Raw genomic sequence first — 20,758 nt, 5'->3', positions numbered from 1 at the left:
GGAATGGCCAGAAATTAACACAATGTTCCTACGTGATCTGGAAGTGACGTCGGGATGTCAGGGGCGCTGCTCTAGTTTTTGGGCAAAACTCTATGGTAGAAGCTAATTCTACCATAGAGGTTGGCCCAAAAACCAGAGTGTCGCCTCCAACATGCCTACATCACTTCCGGGTCACCCAGGCACGTCAGATTAATTTCCGGCGTTCTTCCTCACTCCAAGTAAGTGTACCTCCCATCCAGTGTTCCCTCTAAGCTGAGTTAGTGTGAGCTAGCTCACAGTTTTTTTAGCCTCCAGCGCACACATTTTTGTCTTAGCTCAGGAAGGCTGGCTCCAGAGCAAACTAATTTATGCAGTACCCAAATCGCTCGCTCACAACTTTAATGCCAGTAGCTCCCAAAGTAGAATTTTTGCTCACAGGACTCCACAGCTTAGAGGGAACATTGCTCCCATCCCATGCCAGCTGCTCCAAGGGACCTGTCAACCCTCGCTGTAGGCAAGATACAAGGAGGGAGCTCCTAACCGGATCTGGGAACAGTTCCTCTCTGCAGACCTAACAGAGGAGAAATCTGTGTCCTTCAACAAGCAGATGTGGTCATTGCTTCAGGAAGGCTGTTTTTCTTCCCCTGTTCTCTTTCTCTTTGCTGCGCCTCCCCCTCAATTAAAGGCAGGCTTGGCCCCTTTCCGCTGGTCATCACAGAGTGTATGGAACACAAATGCACCTGAACCCAAGGAAGGACAGCTTCACTCTCGTCCCCAGTGTTAACAGAGCTTAAAAGTCTCTGCGGCGGTGGCACAGTTGGCTGATGAGACACCCACAGCGTTGCCAGGGGGCAAGAGGAGTTCATGAGGAGCTGAAGGCAGCAGGGAGTGCAAGCGTGACACGTTGCTTTTATTCTCCCAAAGTACAAAACAGACAGAGGGACACTAATAGAGGAGGAACCAAACCTGTGTTCTCGCGAACTCTGCTTGGAAGCTAAAGAGTCAGAAGAGGCAAAACATAACTTTATGTATAGTGGAACCTGCAGCTTTGGTCAGCACGTAATCGGTAAGAGAAGCCACATTTTAAGTTATGTTCGTTCATCAGTGCTGTCAAGTCGTAACTGACTTATGGCAATCCCAGCAAGGGGCTTCCAAGGCAAATGAGAAGCAGAGGCAGTTTGCTATGGCCTTCCTCTGCAGAGCCTTCCTTGGTGGTCTCCTATCCAGGACTTATGGTGATCCCAGCAAGGGGCTTTCAAGGCAAGTGAGAAGCAGAGGAGGTTTTGCCATTGCCTTCCTCTGCAAAGTCTTCCTTGGTGGTCTCCCATCCAAGAATCATGGCAACCCCAGCAAGGGGCTTTCAAGGCAAATGAGAAGCAGGGGCGGTTTCCCATGGCCTTCCTCTGCAGAGCCTTCTTTGGTGGTCTCCCTTCCAAGTACCAACCCTGCTTTGTTTCCAAAATGTGACAAGATGGGGCTATACCATGCCACCTTCCCTCCCATCATTTTAAGCTAAGCAGGGGTTAAGGATAAGCATGACAGCCTCTGCTCACCAACCCACACATGCAAAGGGCTCCTGACCCACTCACCTCCGTGGTGCAAACAACAGAGGCTTGTGTTTGCTGCTCCCATGGCAGGTTTCAGGTCACAAAGGAAGCTCAGCAGGCCCTGCCACAGCCTCTGGAACTGTCACTCTGAGGGGGGTGGGCAATTAAAGAGGCCTTTCTCTGCACCTTGCAGTCAGCAGCAGAAGGGCACAAGAATGGGGGGCTCCCCCAAAGAATCTTCTTAGTGGGAAGAACCCTTTGCCTGGGATAAAGAGCCCTTTGCTCAGTCAACAGAAGGTAGCTGAGACATATTCCTATACTGCTCTTTTGCAGCTCCTCAGTAACGGTACCACTGTGTGCAAAGACAGGCTTTTCATTTCCTTGAATCCCCCAAAGAATCTTAGTGGGAAGAGAGGATTAAAGAGCCCTTTGCCTGGGTTAAAGAGCCCTTTGCTCACTCAGCAGTAGCAGGCTGAGACGTATATCTATACTGCTCTCTTTTGGCAGCTCCACAGTGACGGTACCACTGTGTGCAAAGACAGGCTTTTTGTTTCCTTGAATCCCCCAAAGAATCTTAGTGGGAAGAGAGGATTAAAGAGCCCTTTGCCTGGGTTAAAGAGCCCTTTGCTCACTCAGCAGAAGTGGGCTGCAATGTATATCTATACTGCTCTCTTTTGCAGCTCCACAGTGACGGTACCACTGTGTGCAAAGACAGGCTTTTCGTTTCCTTGAATCCCCCAAAGCATCTTAGTGGGAAGAGAGGATTAAAGAGCCCTTTGCTCACTCAGCAGAAGCGGGCTGAGCTGTATATCTATACTGCTCTCTTTTGCAGCTCCACAGTGATGGTACCACTGTGGGAAAAGACAGGCTTTTTGTTTCCTTGAATCCCCCAAAGAATCTTAAAGGGAAGAGAGGATTAAAGAGCCCTTTGCCTGGGTTAAAGAGCCCTTTGCTCACTCAGCAGTAGCAGGCTGAGACGTATATCTATACTGCTCTCTTTTGCAGCTCCACAGTGACGGTACCACTGTGTGCAAAGACAGGCTTTTCGTTTCCTTGAATCCCCCAAAGAATCTTAGTGGGAAGAGAGGATTAAAGAGCCCTTTGCCTGGGTTAAAGAGCCCTTTGCTCACTCAGCAGAAGCGGGCTGAGATGTATATCTACACTGCTCTCTTTTGCAGCTCCACAATAGCAGTACCACTGTTTGCAAAGACAGGCTCTTCATTTCCTTGAATGCCAGCAAGGAGCCTCCTACCTCTGCTGCATCAAAAATTACAAAAGCCCAGCGATTGCACAGCATTGGCTGCTTCCACATAGGGACAATTCCCTATTGTGTACTATTGCAAAGTCCACACAAAGGGGGGGGGGTGTCTTCATTTTCCCCCTGACACCAACAGTTCTTTTCCCCCTTACACCACCACGGGGTTTTTTTGCCAGCCACCCAAATGATTCCACCTGTGACAAAAGCCCACGTCTGCAGGTTCCAAAGCTCCAAAAGCCAGCGACTCACCTGGATGCAGTTGATAACCAGCTTGTGCCCTCGGAACACTCTCTGCAGAATACCGGTTTTCGTATTAAAAGCGCGCACGCAGGCATCTCCGCTTCCTGTAAACACTGTTATGAAAAACCAAGGGAGAGGAGCTTTTTAGAATGATATACTCTGGGCCTATTTCCTTCCCCGTCTACTGCAACAGGAGGGTTAGGGAGAACTTTTTTGGATCAATTGTTGGAAAGAATGGCAGGGATCTGAGTTGGTTGTTTGCCCCTGTATAAGAAACAGAAATACAAAGGGAGTTTCAGTCATAGAGTCTGTGGCTCATTCACAGAGCCTCTGCTTTGCATGCATAAGGTCCCAGGTTCAATCCCTGGCACCTCCAGTTCAAAAGGACTGGGCAGTGGGTGATGTAAAAGACCTCTTTCTGATAGCCTGGAGAGCTGCCCCCAGTCAGAGTAGACAATGTTGACCTAGATGGACTACTGGTCTTATTCTGTATATGGCAGCTTCATGTTTTTTTTAAATCTGCTGCCAGAATTCGCTGCCAGAGGATGTAGTGATGGCCACAGGAATAAACAGCTTTAAAAGGGGATTAGATGGATTCACAGAGGGTAAGTCTTGTCAATGGCTACTAGCCGTGGTGGCTGAGGGGAACCTCCACATTCAGAGGCACTAGTCCTCTGAATCCCAGAACCAGGAGGCAACATCAGGGGAAGGACCCAGCTTCCACGCTCTATTGCTGGCCCTCCAGAGGTACTGGTTGGCCACTATGTGGGACAGGATGCTGGACTAGGTGGACCACTGGTCTGATCCAGGAGGGCTCTTCTGATGTTCTTATCAGGGGAAGGCCTCGGCCTCTCTGCCCTGTTGTTGGCCCTCCAGAGGAACTGGTGGGCCACTGTGTGAGACAGGATGCTGGACTAGGTGGACCACTGGTCTGATCCAGGAGGGCTCTTCTGATGTTCTTATCAGGGGAAGGCCTCGGCCTCTCTGCCCTGTTGTTGGCCCTCCAGAGGAACTGGTGGGCCACTGTGTGAGACAGGATGCTGGACTAGGTGGACCACTGGTCTGATCCAGCAGGGCTCTTCTGATGTTCTTCTCAGGGGAAGGCCTCGGACTCTATGCCCTGTTGTTGGCTGTCCAGAGGAACTGGTGGGCCACTGTGTGAGACAGGATGCTGGACTAGGTGGACCACTGGTCTGATCCAGCAGGGCTCTTCTGATGTTCTTATCAGGGGAAGGCCTCGGCCTCTCTGCCCTGTTGTTGGCCCTCCAGAGGAACTGGTGGGCCACTGTGTGAGACAGGATGCTGGACTAGGTGGACCACTGGTCTGATCCAGGAGGGCTCTTCTGATGTTCTTATCAGGGGAAGGCCTCGGCCTCTCTGCCCTGTTGTTGGCCCTCCAGAGGAACTGGTGGGCCACTGTGTGAGACAGGATGCTGGACTAGGTGGACCACTGGTCTGATCCAGCAGGGCCCTTCTGATGTTCTTCTCAGGGGAAGGCCTCGGACTCTATGCCCTGTTGTTGGCTGTCCAGAGGAACTGGTGGGCCACTGTGTGAGACAGGATGCTGGACTAGGTGGACCACTGGTCTGATCCAGCAGGGCTCTTCTGATGTTCTTATCGGGTGAAGGCCTCAGCCTCTATGCCCTGTTGTTGGCTGTCCAGAGGAACTGGTGGGCCACTGTGTGAGACAGGATGCTGGACTAGGTGGACCACTGGTCTGATCCAGCAGGGCTCTTCTGATGTTCTTAAAATGAGGCTGGGGTGGGGTGGGGAGGGCTCGGAGCTGTGTAATTTGGCCTGCCACCCATTTGCAAACGTTTTCATTTGTGCAGAACTTTAATAAACCCTCTTCTCTCAGAATAGTGGTGGAAAGAGCTGTCAAGTTGGATCAGATTTATGGAAAACCCTTAGGGTTTTTAAGTCAAGAGACGAACAGAGGTGGTTTTGCCAATGCCTGCCTCTGCGTTGCAACCGTGGACTTCCTTGGTGGTCTCCCATCCAAATTCTAACCAGGACGACCTTGATTCGCTTCCAAGATCAGGCTAACCTGGGTGATTCGGGTCAGGGCTAACCCTACTGTCGCCCCCGTAACAACAGTATTAGGCAGACTAAAGCGGTATCCGTGAAATGATGCTCAGGCTACAAAGGAGACCAAAATGCAGTGAAGGAAGATGGTATACGTCAATTGAAAGTCTGGGTGAAGCTAAACGTTTTGCCCTGGCACCGAGAGGGCAGTAAAGCAGGCCCAGAGAAGCCTCAAGGGTCTGTGTTTGCAGAAAGTGCCATCAAGCCCCAGCTAGCTTACGGCAACCTCGTAGGGTTTCCGAGGCAAGAGACGTTCAGAAGTGGTTTGCCATTGCCTGCCTCTGTGTCACGACCCTCTTGATGGTCTCCCATCCAAATACCAACCACGACCGACCCTGCTTAGCTTCTGAGATCTGACGGGATTGGGCTAGCCTGGGCTATGCAGGTCAGGGCTTCCGCAGAATAAGGACAAATATAAAGCTGATTTTTAAAAAAAAATTAGGTGACTATGGAGAGCTGGATTCAAAGGGCCTTGTGCAGAAGGAAAACAGCCAGTATTTATGCAGATCCTCAGATAGCAGCTTTCATAGTCTGGAAATTGGTCTTGAGTTTCTGTTTGAGTAAGAAAGTAAGAGCTGTGTGACAGTGGAATCGGCTGCCTAGGGAGGTGGGTGAGCTCCCCCCTCCCTGGCAGTCTTTGAGTAGCGTCTGGACAAACTTGTCAGGGATGCTCTCGGCTGATCCTGCATTGAGCAGGGGGTTGGGCTAGATCGCCTGTAGGGCCCCTTCCCACTCTGCGATTCTGTGATTCTATAAGAAGTCATGCAACCCGAGGGACACGTTCAGATTGAGATCCACTCTGATCATGCTTTGTATACAGTGGCCCTTCCTTGAGTGGAAGATGCCGTGGCCACGTGGAAGGAAAAGCACCTTTGGATTCAGCCTGGCCTATTTTGCTTCAGCTGCACAGCAATCCTGCGAGGAAGGTTAGGGGACGGAGGCACCTTCTTCAGTGAAGCCCCCATATGAGAAGCCGAACCAGGGAACGGCTCAGCCTGCTCTCCAAGCCCTGTTTCCTAAATTCTGTGTGTGTACCAAAAATACAAATGCCAAAACAAAACAAATCAGTACAACTTATCGAACAAAGTTGGCGTCCAGTGGCACCTTTAAGACCAACAAAGTTTAATTTGGGGTATAAGCTTTTTTTTAAAAATAAATTAATTTTTATTTTTTTTGTTTATGTTTTTATTATTTTTTTATTATTTTATTTTATTTTAAAATCAAATTTTTATTATTTTATTTTTATATTTTATTTACTTTTTAAATTATAATATAAACATAAAATTAAAAAAAAATCTGGGTATAAGCTTTTGTGTGCACGCACACTTCATCTGGGTATCTGAAGAAGTCTGCATGCACACGAACGCTTACACCCAGAATTAAACTTTGTTGGTCTCAAAGATGCCACTGGACTCAGACTTTGTTCTGTTGCTTCTGACCAGCATGGCTGACCACCTGAACCCTGTACGATTTATGTCGTTCATTACTGTTTGTCAAAAACAAAGGCCCTGTGGACAGATATCTCCCTATATCGTTATCAGTCGAGCATGCAGCATGAACATACCAGGGAATGTTAAACACAATGATTCACTACTTAGCAAGCAGAACAATTTATTTCCTTTTCCGACCACAACTTTAATTGTTTGAATAACAGTGCAAGCCTGTTTCTCGCTGCCTTATATGAAGGGGTTTTCCATATGGAACGGGTTAGAAATTCTTCGCCTACCAATGCACAAGGGCATCGCCTGCTTTGAAGGGATATTCGGTTACGTTCTTCCTCCCCCTTCACTACATTCTGTTCTGACAAAGCAAAAGCAACTGATGCCTTGAATATTCAATTCTGTTGAAAAGCAATATTCTATAGAGGGGGGGGGGAGTTTGGCACACGTTTTAAAATACGACACTCAGTGGCACCTTTATGGCTGGCATTCTATGCCCAGGGCCATTATCAATAAACCTTCAATTTTCCCCCCATCTTCTGTCTGGGCGTGGGAAGTGAGTCACCCTCTGCAATCTCTCTAGGGCCATTTACAAACAGCTGCATAGGAGCGCACAGAATTTTGGACCCGGTTTTTATTTGCATCCTCCAAGAGAGACTCGCCTAGCAGTCGCTGGGCAAAGACGGTTTTAATATCTGAGCCATGGTTTTAAGAGTCTCAGTTGTGCTTTATTCTTTTCGTGTATTTATATAACAGGAACGTCGTACACATATTCACGGTGGGGGAGGGGGGGGAGGGACTGGAGACGCGGCAGCCGATTAATCCACAAGAGCCGTCGCTTTGTCAGTGGAAGCCTACGCAAAGTTACTCCAGTCTAAACCCACAGAAATGAATGGGCTTAGACTGCAGTAACTTTCCTTAGGATTGCTCTCTGAGCCACCCCCTGTGAAAGCTGCTTTTAAGGGGGGGAAAGGGCCATCGGACGGGAGCCACGTACCCCTGAGTGAGCTTTGGCTCTCAAAACCTCAAACCCCCAGAAAATCTGAAGAAGGTATCTGAAGGAAGAAGAAGAGGAGGAGGAGGAGGAGATTGTATTTATACCCCACTCTTACCTACCCGAAGGAGTCTCACAGCAGCTCACAATCTCCTTTCCCTTCCCCTCCCCACAACAGACACCCTGTGAGGGAGGTGTGGGCTGAGAGATCTCTCCCGAGAACTGCTCTTGAGAGAACAGCTCCGAGAGAACTTGTGACTGAACCAAAGTCACACCAGCAGCTGCATGTGGAGGAGTGGGGGATCAAACCTGATTCTCCCAGATTAGAGTCTGTGCTCCTAACCACCACAACAGAAAAAGAAGTGTGCGTGCACACGGCAGCTATTGGTCTTCAAGGTGCACCTGGACTCCAACTTTCTTCTGTGGCTTCAGACCAACACGGCTACCCCACCTGAACCTACCCTGAAAATCTAGTTGGTCTCTAAGTTACTACTGGTGCTTAATCCAGCTGAGTTCCTGCTGTTTGCTTCTGAGAAACTTTAGAGTTTTTTTCTAACAGAAGAGAAGAAGAAGAAGAAGAGATTGGATTTATACCCCGCCCTTCACTTGGAGTCTCAGAGCGGCTTACAAACTCCTTTCCCTTCCCCTCCCCACAACAGACACCCTGTGAGGTGGGTGGGGCTGAGAGAGCTCTGACACAAACTGCTCTTTGTCAAGGACAGCTGTGCCAGAGCTTGTGACTGACCCAAGGTCACATCAGCAGGTGCAAGTGGAGGAGTGGGGAATCTAACCCGGTTCTCCCAGATTAGAGTCCGCGCACTGAACCACTCCACCAAACAGTGTTTCTTCCTAGGTGTATGAAGTTATATATGCTGTGTACGGCAATATAGAAAGGAGCCTTTCGTCCCAGAAGAGCCCAGTTCAGTCTTTGGTATGACCACCTCAGGACAAACATCTTTATTCCATTTTCAACTTTCACCCATCCAGGGTTGGGGGACCAACAACTGCAACTGCACCAGTCAAAAGTACAAATCATGTCAGCTGGGAGGTACATTCAGTGTTTCCTCTAAGCTGAGTCGGTGGGAGCTAGCTCACAGTTCTTTTAGCCTCCGGCTCACATGTTTTTTGTCTCCGCTCAGGAAGGGATGGCTCCAGAGCAAACTGATTTGTGCAGCAGCCAAATCGCTGGCTCACAGCTTTAAGGCCAGTAGCTCCCAAAGTAGAAATTTTGCTCACAAAACTCCACAGCTTAGAGGGAGCACTGATTGTGGTGTGTCCAGTGAACAACGGATCCACGACATGGCTGCAGAACGCACACTGCCACATGGCCGAGACGCAGGGGACACGTGGGTTTGGTGTTGGTGGGAACGCAGCCGGAGCGGGTATCGACTTCAGGATGTGAAAAAAGCATGCAAAAAAAAAATTGGATCTCACCGCTCTGCTCAGCTACCAGGGGGACCTCCCTCCAGCAGAACGAGTTTCTCCTCCAATACCTCTTGCATCAGAGGAAGTGGCTGCCAATAGCTGAGTGGAGCGGCAGAATGCGGGCCTTCGTCACTAAGCCCTCGGGGAAGAGCTTTATGCTTTTATGTCCAGCTACTAAGGAGAGCACAAAAGCAGTCCACATTTGCCAACTGCTGGGCTGAGTCTGTGCCATCTGGAAACGTTTATTCCTTAAACACAAAAGTCTTGGTTGGCTGCTATTTCCCTCCCCAAAAAAGAAGAAGAAGTACAGAGAGCGACTATCTGGATGAGCAACCGCCTGCTGTCTCTTCAAACGAGGGCCAGGGTATGCAGCGGGAAAGAAAAGAGGACCCAGTTGTGTGTTTGTAGCCCAACAACTTCTCCTAGGGCCAAAATATACTCACAGCTTGGGGAGATCTGCGACTGGGACTCTGGACAGTGGAGGGGCCGTGGCTCAGTGGTAGAGCATCTGCTTGGGGGTCCCAGGTTCAATCCCCAGCTTCTCCAGGTACATAAGGACATAAGAAGAGGCCTGCTGGATCAGACCAGTGGTCCACCTAGTCCAGCATCCCGTCTCACACAGTGGCTAATCAGTTTCTCTGGAGGGTAGGGCTGCCAAGTCCCCCCGGGGGGCGGAACCCCCCCCCCGCCCCAGAGGTCCGTTCCCCAACGCCGGGGAATCGGGCCCCGGGGGGAACCCCGCCCCAGCGTGCACGTCACAGGGAAGTGACGTTATGACTCCGGGCATGCTGGGAGCAGGGCCACGGCCATACAAGGGAAAACTCTATGGTTTTCCCTTGTATGGTCGTGGCCGCACCCCCAGCGTGCCCGGCGTCATGACGTCACTTCCCTGTGACGTGCATGCGGCGCGCACACGCACCGGGATCCGCACGGGAGTCCCCTGCCGGCAAGGTAAGTGCCACTTGGCAACCCTACTGGAGGGCCAACAACAGGGCGTAGAGGCTGAGGCCTTCCTCTGATAAGGACATAAGAAGAGCCCTACTGGAACAGACCAGTGAGAGTCCATCCAGTCCAGCCTCCTGTCTCACACAGTGGCCAATCAGTTTCTTTGGAGGACCAACAACACGGCAAAGAGGCCAGGGGCTTCCCCTGATAAGAACATCAGAAGAGCCCTGCTGGGTCAGACTAGTGGTCCACCTAGTCCAGCATCCTGTCTCACACAGTGGCCAACCAGTTCCTCTGGAGGACCAACAGCAGGGCATAGAGGCTGAGGCCTTCCCCTGATAAGAACATCAGAAAAGCCCTGCTGGATCAGACCAGTGACGGTCCATCTAGTACAGCATCCTGTCTCAGACACTGGCCAATCGGTTCCTCTGGACAGCCAACAACAGGGCACAGATGCCGAGGCCTTCCCCTGGTAAGAACATCAGAAGAGCCCTGCTGGATCAGACCATGTCCCACCTAGTCCATCATCCTGTCTCACACAGTGGCCAAACAGTTCCTCTGGGGGACCAACAACAGGACATAGTGGGCAAGGCCTCCCCCTGATTCATATTCTCCAGAGTGGATCAGTAGCCAGTGGCGTTGCTGTAATATCGGGGTCACGTCCTCCCAACAGCTGGCCCCAATCTATGGTATAATACGCTTCCAATGCCTAGCCCAGGGGTCCCCAACCATTTTGAGCCTGTGGGCATCTTTGGAATTCTGACACAACATGATGGGCACAGCCACAAAATGGCTGCCACGGGAGACTGAGCCAGCCGGCCACAAAATGGCTCCTGCAGCTGACTTTCAATCCTACCACAAAGAGCCTCATGTCGCGGTCTCAGCTGCTGCCAAGCAACGTTTTTAAAGAATCTGCACAGCCAATCAAATCTCCAATGGCCAATCAACAGCCTTGCTGAGCAAAAGCCCCACCTGGCCTCTCCCTCTTTCTAAAAGCACTTGGCAGGCGACAGGAGAAAGGTGTTTGAAGGCACTATGATAGGGATCCCTGGCCTAGAACAGTGCACAGCCATCATCTCAGATGATTACACCGACTGGTAGCAGAAAGGAACAGAAGGAGAAAGAACAATGGGGATGCCAAGGTAGGGGTCTGTTGGAACTTACATATCCCAGCATGGTACTTCAAAGTGCTGACGCTGTGTTTGTGAGCCTTGAACGTCCAAACCCGCTCCCCGGTGTCGGCCAGCCAGCATTTCACCGTCCGGTCTGCACTCCCTGAATACAAGCGTCGATTCACGAGCTAGGAGGAAAAGAGGAAGAAAGAGTGCCTCCGTGAGAGGGGTGTCGTTTAGAAGCTGCTCTGAGCTTCGGTCACCTACGCCTGCTTGGAGGGGGAATAAAGACCCAAAAGCAACTCCTCATTTAAATGGTACTGCAACCCATGCAAAGCAAGAAATACTTCACTTATACATTTTTTTAATTTAAATTTTTATTTATTAGATTTTTTTTTAGTCGCCGCTCACCCAAAGGGGCTCACGGTGACTTACAGCATTAAAACCAATAGGTAAAAAGAACATAAGAACAAATAACAAATATTAAATATTAACATTAAAATATTAAACTATTAAAATATGTGGCTATCACCACACCACTAATAAAAGCAGCCTAAACGTGTGGTTACACTCCAACGGCCAGCCTAAATAATTTGGCCTTGCATGCCCTGCAGAAACTAAACAAGTCCTGCAGGGCACGGGTGTCATCCGAGAGCGCATTCCACAGGGCAGGGGCCACAACTGAGGAGGCCCTTCCCTGGTGACAGCTAACCGAGCCGTCCTGGGGGCAGGCGCCTGCAAGAGGCCCCTAGAGGATGGCCGAAGGGAGTGCAGGAGGTTGTAATGGGACAGGCGGTCCCACAGGAATGAGAGTCCCAGACCGTTAAGGGCTTTCAAGGTTAACGCCAACACCTTGAATTGGATCCGGAGACTAATTGTCAGTCAGTGCGGCTGCCGCAGAATTGGATGTCCCGGTCAGCAACCCAGCAGCTGCATTCTGGACCACCTGCAGTCTCCAAAGCGTTTCCAAGGGTAGCCCTACACAGAGCGAATTGCAGTAGTCTTAGCAGTCTTAGAAGGCCACTGCATTTAGAAGAGCTGGGGTAAGATTTTCAGCTTATCAGTCTGCATGCTGTTGATAAATGTAGAATTGGATGCCGCAAACTAGAAGAGATTGGATTTATACCCCGCCCTTCACTACCCAAAGGAGTCTCAGAGTGGCTTACAGTCTCCTTTCCCTTCCCCTCCCCACAACTTACATCCTGTGAGGTAGGTGGGGCTGAGAGAGCTCTAACAAGAACTGCCTGTGAGAGAACAGCTCTGAAATAACTAGTAACTGACCCAAGGTCACATCAGCAGCTGCATGTGGAGGAGGAGTGGGGAATCAAACCTGGTTCTCCTAGATTAGAGTCCGCACTCCTAACCGCTACACCAAACTGGCTCTCAGGATTTAAGCCAAGTTCCCCTAGCACCATCAGTCCCTTCTGACCTGAAGAAAGTTGATTCTTGGGGTCAGAGGACACACATGGATAAGCCCCAATGCAAATCAAGGGGCTGCATTAAAGAAGGGAAGAAAATGTTCGCTCCTCCTTCTCTGCAAGTACACACTGAACAAAGAAAGAATAGACAATTTTACCTCCCTTTTCATTGCAGCATTTCCAGCTTGCAAAGAAGTTTGCCCATGTGGGCAACTGGATCTGAGTACAACCAAAAAAGGGGAGAAAAACACAGTGCTGCACAAGAAAGGTAACCAAAAAGGTTGGAACAAAGAGAAAGTAAACAATAACTATGCATGTAGTGCAAATGTACAATATATCATATATTTAATACATTCAGAAGTGCTAAAATATCATTTAAAAACAGCAATCCTATGTTTCAGCATATAAGTACCTAATCCTGACATAAATATACATGTCCATTTACGTAAATACAGGTTTAAAAGTACATATTGTCTCCATATGCAAGAACCAATACCAAACGCGTTTTGGCACCTGGCCTTCCTCAGTGGTATAACTCAAACGGAACATTCCATTAATTTAACAAAGACATATATAAAACTAATCACATACAGAATGGACCTGAAATGAAGGGCGGGAGAGAAAAAAAGAGACGTAATTATCTATTTGTCTTTTAAGAAACAAAATTAATTATTTGAATACATGGGACTGGGATAGCTACCTTACCCTGAGATGTTCACCCATGGAGTAAGTGGTGCCAAATATTCTTGTGATCCAACATGAGCAACTCATTAAGATGTAAAATATTTCCTTTGTGGTCCTGAGTAGATACATTGGCACAGCACTCCTGCTTTTAATCTGGTTTTAAGATAAAGTACTTTATTTTGAGCTCTGAACTTTGATAAGCTATAGCTGGCCTGAGGTTTTGTAACTGGGTTTTTTCCACTCTCCCTGGACTGTTTATTTTGCTTCTCCAGCTGGTGGGTTTTAGCCTTCAGAGCCTACAGCTGGGAGGCATTTGTTGTACAAACTGCAGAAAATATTGCTGTGAACTCCTAATTGAAGAATTCATATTGGGCTTGGCTTGGAGACCTTCAGTGTTCTTTTACTTCTTTTCTTTTTGCAATTTGCTCTAGCAGGAGCTTGTATTTTGGCTCCTAGTAATGGGCATTTGCAAAAGAGACCATGATGCAGAAGATTTATTTTCTCAGCCGCTTAGAGCTCATCTTCACCGACCTTTGTTATTCCTACTTCTAACCACTGTACTCCCCTCATAAATCTTGACAAGGACACTAATTGCACCGGAGATGGGAGACATATCATTGCATATGAGACGGGAGACATATCAGGCAGCCAAAAGCTGAAAAAGATTCTGAACCTGCTAGCTACAGAATTGCCAGCAACATATTTCTGTTGCCCATTGATCTAAAATACATATAAAACATGTGACTAAGCAATTGCAAATTTGTTTTAGAAAAAAAGGTATGTAGCCAACTAAAAAAACCCTAAATGGTACAATATTTACCTTCTTAGGTCCAATCTGAAATGCTCAAAGCTACAATGGAGTGCTCAGGTACAATTAGAAGAAAATCAACATAGTAGTCCACCCATCTGAATGTATGGAAAATGTGGGGGTGCGGAAAATGTGATGTAACAGAAAAGAGAGAGGGGAGGGGGAAAAACAAAAAAAGAATGCAGAGGTAATCAGCAGCACCTGGGAAATGAAAACTGCATCAGCTGACTTGCACACCTCAATCCAAAAAGCAGCCAAGTCTATCAGACAAACAGCCAATCAGTTCCTTCATTCAAACCTCTTGGCACCAGAATATCCAACATGAAGATCCAGGAGGACTCCCTTTTCTTCAAAAGCCATGTATTCTTTTAAAAATTTAATTAATTTTGTTTCTTAAAAGACATATAATTATTCTCCCCTTCATTTCAGGTCCATTCAGTATATGATTAGTTTTATGCATGTCTTTGTTAAATTAATCGAGTGCTCAGTTTGAATTATGCCACCGAGGAAGGGAGTTATACCACTGAGGAGGGCCTAGTGCAGAAACACATTTGGTATTGGTTCTTGCATATGCAGACAATATGTACTTTTAAAACTGTATTTATGTAAATAGACGTTTGTCTTCATATTGGGATTAGGTACTTATATGCTGAACAACTGGATCTAAAACACTGGAAGTCTGCTCTCCACAGGTCAGAAGTGACTGAAGGGGAGATGGAAGAGCAAAAAAAACCCCAATTACTAGATCCAAACCATGCCTGTGTCTATGAAATGCCATATGCTCAACCTGGGGCAGGGGCAGACATTCATCCACCACGCTGCTCAAACATACAAATATTCCATAAACTTGGCCCCACGAACCTGCATGGGCTGGCTCATGTCCGGAACCACCTCCAGAAATAAGTGCCACTTTGCCCTCCACATTTTCCAGGTCAGAACGCAATGCCACTCTGTGCCCCCGAAGCAGCTGAAGGCCAGGGTTACAGGCCACTATTCCAGCCAATGCCTCATCCGCACAACTCAGAACTGTGTTCACCAGCTTCTTTGAGCCCTAGAACAGGAACACACAACAAGAAGGTTCATGAACACACACACACACACATCCTACTACATAGAGGGAATTCCAAGCACATGACTGGCTGATCTACAAAGTGGTTTTGGACACTACACCAAATATATATAAACAGATGTGTGACTCACGCTTTTTTTTTTGGCCCCCCATAGGGGATTTTTTTTTAATTTGCATTTTCTATAAACTACAAAGAAACAAGGAAAGGTAACTACAGGCTACAGGTGAAAGTAAAGAAAACCACTAAACCCCCAAGAGATGCTGGTAATTCACAATGCTTACAACATTAGCTTCTAGTTAAATAAGCTTATACTTTGCTACGTTAAGCGAGTACACAATTCTTATTGCTTATACTAGAGCCACCAACAAATCTGACTATATAAAGAGCTCTATAGAGAAATGATTTAAATTAGTTTAAAACAGAATCTAGAGAACAATCACAACTCATTTTTATCCTTTTTGTTTCTCAATCGATAGCTTGGTTTAGGGGTGACTGCCCCAAGTTCAGAAACTGAGTCCTCATCAGAAGGTGCCAGTACTACTTCTTCCTCACCTCCCTTGCTGCTGCCATCTTCATCTTTATCCTCTTCACCTGCTGGACCGGCATGTTGATGTAGAAATTCGCATGCCTTTACAACAGAGTCAATTTTTTCTTTCTTGCCTTTAAATCTGAAGAGCATGCCTTCAGGTACATTGTTTTTCTGTAAAAACAGCACTAAGTCTCTGAATTTCTTTCTCTTCTTCCTTATTTCAAATGGAATGTCCTTCAAAACTCTATTTCTTTGTCTTTGATTTTCAGGGTGGCTCCACTTGTTTCTTTCAATATTTGGTCTCTTACTTGTCTCCTGGAGAATCTCACCACAATCTCACCGGGCAGATTATTCTTTCTTATGTAATCAGAATACAACCTATAGATCGTATCTATTTCGCTTTGTAGAAGATCCGCTTTGAAATCTGCAGCCGGCCCCAATGCATCACACATAATCTGCTTCAAGTCTTCTCCTCTTGCTTCAGGAACCCCCTGGAATCTTAAAACATAGCTTGCCTTTTCCATTTGCAGCTGTAAAAGTTGAGCCTCATCAGTTGCTCTCTTTTTCTCCATCCCCTGCATTTGTTTTTTAAGCTTCTGGGTGTTGGCATCCACTTCTTTAAGCTCTTGCTCCATTTTCTCTGTCTTTTTAGTAGTTTTATTTAACTGGCTTTGTTGTGCATCAAACTTATTATGGAGTGATGCCATTTGTTCCAGCAGAGGGCGCAGAGCCACAGTCAGCATGCTTTGGAAGTCTATGGTAGTGTCCTGTTGTCAGGTTCAACAGCAAGTAAGTCTCCACACACGATTCCAGGGAAGCGTTATGCTTTATTACATTACAGGTCCGTTGCCATGATCTGCAGGGATATTGTTAGGAATGACAATGGGGCGGACAGAACTCGCTGGGCTGGCATTTCTGGCACGGAACCTCAGTTTCAGTTGCTTGTCCTTCTCCTCCCTCCTCAGAGGCGCCATGTTTGAGGGTTGTTTACTTTTTAGAAAAGTTATCAAAGTCTCAAGATCCTTTAGAAACACTTGGTAAATTCTCGCCGGCTGCCGAGGATTGCTTCCGGGTACGGCACAGCGACGGGCGGCACGAGGCTCACTCCAAGCCGCCCAATTCCCAAACGCTCTTTTTGGAGCCCCCCCCCCGGTTGCCGGGTAGGCTCTGCCAGGTCTCCCAGAAAGAGAGCTGGTAGCAGGGGGCTCTGTTACGGCCCCTCCTGCATCTGGCAATTGTGTGTGTGGGGGGGTCTGTTTCTGCCCTGAAGCGGGAGCGTTTTTGTGGAGCAGAACATGGATTCCAAGTTCTGCCTTAGCTGTGATCATCCGCTTTTTAACTATGATTGGATTTAATTTCTACAACAGTAACACAGAGGAACAAGCCTGAAAAACGAACATTTATCTTCTAATTCGGAAATAGAGAAGAGTTGAGGCGATATCACCTTTAAGCGATTTGCTCAAAAATAAGACGATTAGCAGCCAGAAGAGGATTGGGAGGCATTTGTATGTTTCTGGAGTGCTTGCAACTTTGGAGAGTTTTTCTTGTTTTTTTCTTTTTATGGCAAGAACCTACTATAGACTTGAGTGAATTAAACTGAACTGCGTTTTTCCCATTAAAATGGCGCTGGTAACACAAGAGGAGGAGGAGGAGGAACTGGATGAGAATATGCTTGTGGGAGATTTATCTGTGGAACAGTTCCTAAGGGTTTTAAGGGAGCAAATTCAGAAGGGTTTTGAAAAAGCTTGTGTAAATTTATTAAAAACACCACATAACCCACAAGTGGAAACAAAGAAAGAAGATGAAAACGAAGAAAGCTTTGAGTTCCAACTTACGCTAAACAAAGAAGAAGTCCATGTTAACTTAATGGAAATGACCAGGGGTATTTTTGGGAAGGAACGCACAGGAACGGAGTTCCGTCTGGCTCCCAAGTTGGCCACACCCAGCAGGAACTCATTAGCATAATAGGCCACAACCAACAGCAGGAACTCATTAGGATTCGCTACATTAGGGGTGTGTGGCCTAACATGCATAGGAGTTCCTGCTCCAAAAAAAGCCCTGAGTTTTGACAACGAACAAGGTAAAACAGAATAAGATGTTTATATTTTTAGTTTCCAATATAATGAGTTAGATAGGATAAGCTAGTAATATATTATTTTTGTGTTTCTGTCACAGTGGTGTTTGGTACTAGTTGTTGGAACCTCTAGATTATGAAATACATAACTAGAGGAAAGCCAAGAGTGGAAGTACTAAACAGCTAAGAAGCAAGTAAGAGCTTGAATAGTTAAGAGAAGCTTGCCTTGGGGAATGACGTAGTTCCAGGAGCTTTAAAATATAAAGGGTGATGTATGTTTAACTTTGACATGGTTGATCTACTGAAAATTCATATCTCCTTGATAGGGTTAGGAGATTTTGTGGAGAATACTACTAATTTTAGAAAGTCTATATGAATAATTTTCAAAAACAAAAGCCACGCAATGTGAAACTCGTATTGTTAAATCATAAAATTGGTGTTGTTAAATCTTTTTTAAAAATAGTATTAATAGAAGAGTGTACTCAAAGGTGAAATACTTTAAATACCGTGGTATAGGAGTTAGTAGGTATAATGGAGTAAGAACTATTTGTATTTTCTCTTTTTTGGCTCAACTGTGTTACGATACAAAATTTAAATTTAATTTCATGTATGTGTTGTTGAGTATGTCAGTGTGTATATTTTGTTTAAAAATCTAATAAATATATTGTAAAAAAGAAAGAAATGCTTGGTAAGTTCTCAAAAGCTCCTTATTATAATTTATTTCGGTTTTGCAGTCCGCCCCCCCCCTGTAACTTCGTTTATCAGTTCTGTTTTTTCCTTTCGAGGGGGAGTCCCCCCCCTCGATTTGTTAAGGGGGGAGCTTTCAGCTTACTTTCTGGTGTCTTTGCGTATACAGTCACTCACATTTCACTGTAGAGCTTGCCTTCTGCGATTAACTCGCCCAGCCACCAAGCGCTTGTCCTGGTGTCCGGCGTCCATTCAGGAAATCAGCGGCAGGACTGTCAGGGCAGGGATCTGCCCCCCTTCGCCGGCCAGTTGCCGGAGGAAGGGCCCTCCAAACGCTCCATGGCTAGGAGCCCAACACAAGGGCTCCAGGGGGGATGCGTACCATCGCACCCCCTCCCATCCGCCGATTCAAGGCACACATCTCCCTGAGCTCCAGGAGAACTTGGCTGCCATTGAGGGAGACAAAACCGGAAGCTGTGTGACTTCTGTTGGAACATCTGAAAAGGTGGTATTGCGGAAGAGATATGCAAGTGGCATCCATTTCTTGAACTTGTATGTTCAAGTTTAAATACTGATTTTTAATTGTTTTAATTGTTTGCCCCCTTAAGGGCCCTAATTGGGCAGAAAGGCAGGCAACAGGTTTCAAATAAACAATGTCTTCCACATGACCCCAAAAATCAGCAAATACCGTGCTACAGAGAATTATAAAATATCTCAAATAATTTTTATATTTTTTACAATTTATTCACCATATATTATCATATAAGCCTTAATACATAGAAAGAATCATATATCAAAACATCTATGTATCGTCTCTTAATATATCACAAAAGATATTGCACAACCCCTTTATTAATATCAGTCCTCCTTAATTATACAAAAGTTTTATGAGGGAGGACTCCTGTAAGTCTATGTTTAATAAGTGCTCAGTCTTCCTCCAGCAGAGGTCCAGATATCCTCCTGTTTCAGTGTCTTCCTCAGAGAGTTCAACAGATATTTCCAAGCACAAGGTGGCCAAATGCCAAAATATTTATCCACATTTTTCAATGAACGCTGCAAAAAGTCTCTCTTAGTGAGCTCAAAGCTTCCTCCAAAGTGAAAAGCACATTCAGTCTCTCCTTAACCTTGCATAGTTATATAGAGCACAATAGGCATGGCTAATTAAAGGGACATAGTCCTCCATTAAAAGCCATTCATCAGTATTAGAAATAAGTTTTTTGAGACTAATACTGAAATATTTTGGGTAAGAACTTTTCAAGTAAAAATTATTTGAGATATTGTATAATTGTCTGCACCACGGTATTTGCTTATTTTTGGTATTTCCTACTTACCGTGGGTCCTATTTTGGTTTTGTGAATCACTTCTGTGCAGGACAGACTATGAACACTGTCATTTAAATATATATATATAGCTGTAAGCACTGAGGACAGGAAAGGGTTGCTGCTTGTAGCTACTATACAGTAAAGTGGGCGGAATATCACACGTTATGTGGAACCGGCTGTCAAAAAATATATTTTGTTCCTAATATCTCCATAATGTCATGAAGTGCCAATGCTGAATTACATTTGGATTGTAAATCCTCCCGCCCCCCTCATCATCTGTCTTCATGAGAATCCTGGAGGAAAACCCCAGCCTGGCATTATCATGGAGACCTAAGTCTGGCACGTATCACGATGAGAAAGACTATTTTATTTATTTATTTATTTATTTATTTAACAGAAACATTCATATCCTTCCCCTCAAGCAATAACTTCTTCCTAGCATAGAGGTTTTGCTTTGTCTCAGGATGGAAAAAAGAAATGCTCACATCTATTACCTCAGTCTGAAGTACAGTGCTTTGAATGGTAGTTTTTGGACCATGAACTTGTCCGATTGCTTATTCATGTGGATGCATATTTCTATCATAATTTTATTGCATTTCTAATCTCTGATTCTCTCTTGTTTCCGTTCCTTTTTTATATTGTCTGCTTTTTTAAAAAAATGCCTTCACTTTTTTGTTTCTTTCTTATGAAAAATCAGATGTTATTATAGTTCCATGTTGATGTGTTCTCTCAAAGGCTCATATCAAGTGTCCATTGTGATTTGCAGTTGCAGTGATGTGAATGTTAGCTATCTATGCCTTTGTTAAGTTAATGGTTCAGAATTATTGGTTTGGTTGATGTTTTGGCATGATGATTAATGAGCATTAATTATTCAGAGAATTATGTGGTTCTGTTAAGTATCTATGGCAATTTGGAAGAGATGATCCAGCTGAAATGAAGGGTATCCTTTAGATGATCAATTTGCCACTTTGACATCTAAAAAGAAATGGGGTGATTTTTTGTGTGTATGTATGTATGTATGTGTGTGTGTATATATATATATGGCATGGAAACATTCATTCTGGTGGAAAGGAGGAGACTCTATGTATTTATTTATATAGAAAATTTTTATGCCTTCTCTCCAAATATCTGTTTGAGGTAGG

At 46.0% G+C, this 20,758-nt stretch overlaps 1 protein-coding gene across 1 annotated transcript in view; it reads right to left on the bottom strand.

Annotated features, from left to right (window-relative positions):
- Positions 1–14,813, bottom strand: part of LOC107120364 (WD repeat-containing protein 86-like) — a 15,441-nt gene extending 628 nt beyond the window's left edge. Inside the window, exons 1-3 of the mRNA XM_015423049.1 lie at positions 14,796–14,813; positions 11,077–11,212; positions 3,034–3,137 (exon numbers count right to left, since the gene is read on the bottom strand). Coding sequence (XP_015278535.1) covers positions 3,034–3,137; positions 11,077–11,212; positions 14,796–14,813 — 258 coding nt within the window. The remainder of the gene's footprint in view (positions 1–3,033; positions 3,138–11,076; positions 11,213–14,795) is intronic.
- Between the last annotated feature and the right edge of the window lie 5,945 nt (positions 14,814–20,758).

The sequence above is a fragment of the Gekko japonicus genome, unplaced genomic scaffold (assembly GCF_001447785.1).
Source record: "Gekko japonicus isolate JY-2015 unplaced genomic scaffold, Gekko_japonicus_V1.1 scaffold253, whole genome shotgun sequence".
Lineage (NCBI taxonomy): Eukaryota > Metazoa > Chordata > Lepidosauria > Squamata > Gekkonidae > Gekko > Gekko japonicus.
Note: the sequence above shows the minus strand (reverse complement) of the source record. Positions and strands in the feature narration are given on the sequence as shown.